The 2833-nt window shown below is 54.9% G+C and overlaps 1 protein-coding gene across 1 annotated transcript in view; it reads right to left on the minus strand.

Annotated features, from left to right (window-relative positions):
- SLC24A3 (solute carrier family 24 member 3) overlaps positions 1-2832 on the minus strand; it is a gene marked incomplete at its 5' end in the record, with an annotated part of 140601 nt that extends 137769 nt beyond the window's left edge. The window contains one exon of the mRNA XM_042875270.1: positions 2799-2832. Within this exon, the coding sequence (XP_042731204.1) occupies positions 2799-2832 (34 nt within the window). The remainder of the gene's footprint in view (positions 1-2798) is intronic.
- Between the last annotated feature and the right edge of the window lies 1 nt (position 2833).

The raw sequence follows: 2833 nt of genomic DNA on the forward strand, positions 1-2833 counted from the left end.
TGGCATCTAAGGAGTCAGAATGATGAACATACAGAATAAAATAGGAACACAAGGATAGCTCATACTCTGGCTCTTTCTGCAAGGATGGCAGAGATGGGTAGAGAATTGGAAGCAGCACTGAGATCTCTTATTTACCAGCACGACTTCCTTGATGTCAGAGCACAGCCAGGGATCTGCACGGCCTCAAAGAGAGAAAGAGGCACCCCAGCTGGGATGAACTTTGCAAACTCGAATTTCTTCTTCATTTGCGCTTTATACATTTTGGAACGCCCTAGCATAAGGGCCTGTGGAATGCCCTTCATATAAACATTATAATGTTATAGCACTTTGTTGTTACACATCATTTAGCATCAGGAGATCTCCAAGTGGCTTAAAAAGGAGGCCTCATTTTAGAGACCTGGCCAAATGAGACATGAAGAAGTTGAGTCACAGAGAGAAGCAACGGCAGCCACCAGAACAGAGAGCGGACCTCACGCTCTGCCCTCTGGGCCACACACTGCAGGCAGCCCTGCCAGCAGCTCACTGTGGTTACCTGCTCTGTACAAAGAGCTCCAGCCTACCTCTTGTGGGTAGGTGCAACAGGGGCTTTGGCACCCCAGCAAACAGCTCATCCATGACTCCAATAGCAGTGCTTCTCCGAACCCAGGGCATGGCACAGTTGGCACAGAGATGGCAACCAAGGGGAAGGAGACCGACCAAGAAAAACAGGAGCATGAAAAACAAACATTCTCAAAAGGGTGATTCAAACCTGGGACTGCTGAACTGGATGTCCTTACAGCAGCTGTAATCACTCCTGTCCCACCGCACCCCAGTGAGGTCTGTGAGCTCCAGTGCTTCATGCTGCCATTGCTCTCACCAACACCAAGGTCATGAGCAAGCTGCAGGTCAGCTGTGTGTGCTGTCGAGGCAAACCTGGCTCTGCTCTGGATACCACTGCCTTGTTCTACTGAATGCTGCTCCAGAAGCAGAGGCTGAGCCCGCTACCCCTGCCACACCAATGGGTAGGGGAGTGGGAAGGGTGATGCGACCCGATACCAAGCCATCTTAAAATCACTAATTTTTAGAGGGGAAAAACTTAAATCACTAAATCAAAAAGCATCTTTCTGTTTCCTACCTAGCAACGACACACACTGCAGAGCTGAAACTGTGACTCCAAGAAAATCCAGTGCCCTGGGTCCGGACGATGAGGAGGCAGATTCAGCAGCGCTGCTAGAAATACCACCTTTCTGGCTGCCACTCCTGGTTGTGCACAGCAGCAGGGTGCTGCACTGACTGCGCCAAACTCCCACTCTTGGATTAATTTTAAACTAACCCCAATGACAGATAACATGAGACACGCTTCTGAATTGAAACTTAGTGGGTGCCCCATCCCTGGAGGTGCCAAAGGCCAGGTTGGATGGAACCTGGGCAGCCTGAGCTGGTGGGAGGCAGCCAGCCCATGGCAAGGGTTGGAACTGGAGGGGCTTTGAGGTCCCTTCCAACCCAAGCTGTGCTGTGATTATCTGATTCTAGGAAACAGAGAGCCCTGACAGAAGCTGGCAGTGTCGGGTGAGGACTTGGCACTTTGGGAAGTCTTAGCAAAGTGCAGGCAAATCTATCTGCATCAAGGATCTGTGCAGCCTCTACTGCCTTCCCCAAGGGCTGGAGCTCCCTTTTACATCAGCAGGAAATCTGGACCCAAGGAGAACAAAGCATGGGACGGGAACACACCACTCATCAGAAAGAACATGTGCTACACTCTGTTTAGAAGAGGTCTGAATTTTGCCTTTGCCACACAATCAGTGTGCAGTGAAGGTGTGCAGTGGTCTGGAGAGGTCCTTTGTCTCTAGGAGCGGGACTCTTGCTGGCAGCCCTGATGGCTGTCACAACCTGTGCCACAATAAGGGCAGTGAAGCAGTAGCACAGGTTGCCCCGAGAGGTGGTGGTGCTCCATCCCTGCACGAAGTCAGGTTGGACAGGGCTGTGAGCACTGCTGGAGCTGTGGGTGTCCCTGTGCACTGCAGGGGGTTGGAATGGATGGCCCTTAGTGGTGCCTTCCGACTCCAATGATTCTATGATGATTCTATGATGTATGAAGGCACAGGCGTTGTGAGCACACGCAGACACCTCTGCTTACTCACAAGGAGCTGACGGCGACCTTTCCCAACCTCACTTTCAGAAGCAATCAGAAAAAACAAGCGCAACTCTCAGAACGCCCGTACAGAAACAAAAGAGAAAATCTCATCAATTTAAAGGCATTACAGCCCACAAACTTAAGACCCATCCAAACATCCCTACGCTCCATAACACAAGGTGCCGAAGTCCCAGCTCGTGTTTGCGCTCTTTCCTAAACATCAGAGCATTCCTCACACCATGCTGGACACCGCGAAACCCTTCAGCCACGGCTGTTTGTTGAAAAAGCAAACCCGAGCCACGGAGGGGTACGCTCTCCTTCACCGAAAGGAAAACAAGCCTCGCGCGGATCGCGCTGGCGCTCGCAGATTTGCAATGCAAAATACCGACCGCTCTCTCTTGCCCTCCTTTCCCAGCCGGCCGGAGGCTGAGGCAGGAGATGGGCGCTCGGCTCCTCCGCTCCGCCGGCAGCTCTCAGGCTCGCGGCGACACGTGGGGAGCTCCCCGGGCCGGGGAAGGCGCGGCGCGGACCCCCGGCCCCTCCGCAGGCCCTCGAGCCCCGCCAACTTTCCGGCGCACCACCCGCCGCCCCCCGGCCGCACGCACCGCCCCGGCCCCGCCGCGGCCCGGCCGTTCCCCCCCGCCCCGGCTCCGGCCCCTGGCCCCCGGCCCCTCCACGCACTCACCGCCGCGGCCGGCCAGCAGCAGGGCCAGGGCGGCC

Source organism: Lagopus leucura, unplaced genomic scaffold, assembly GCF_019238085.1.
Source record: "Lagopus leucura isolate 7727_CA_CO unplaced genomic scaffold, USGS_WTPT01 Super-Scaffold_73, whole genome shotgun sequence".
Taxonomy (NCBI): domain Eukaryota; kingdom Metazoa; phylum Chordata; class Aves; order Galliformes; family Phasianidae; genus Lagopus; species Lagopus leucura.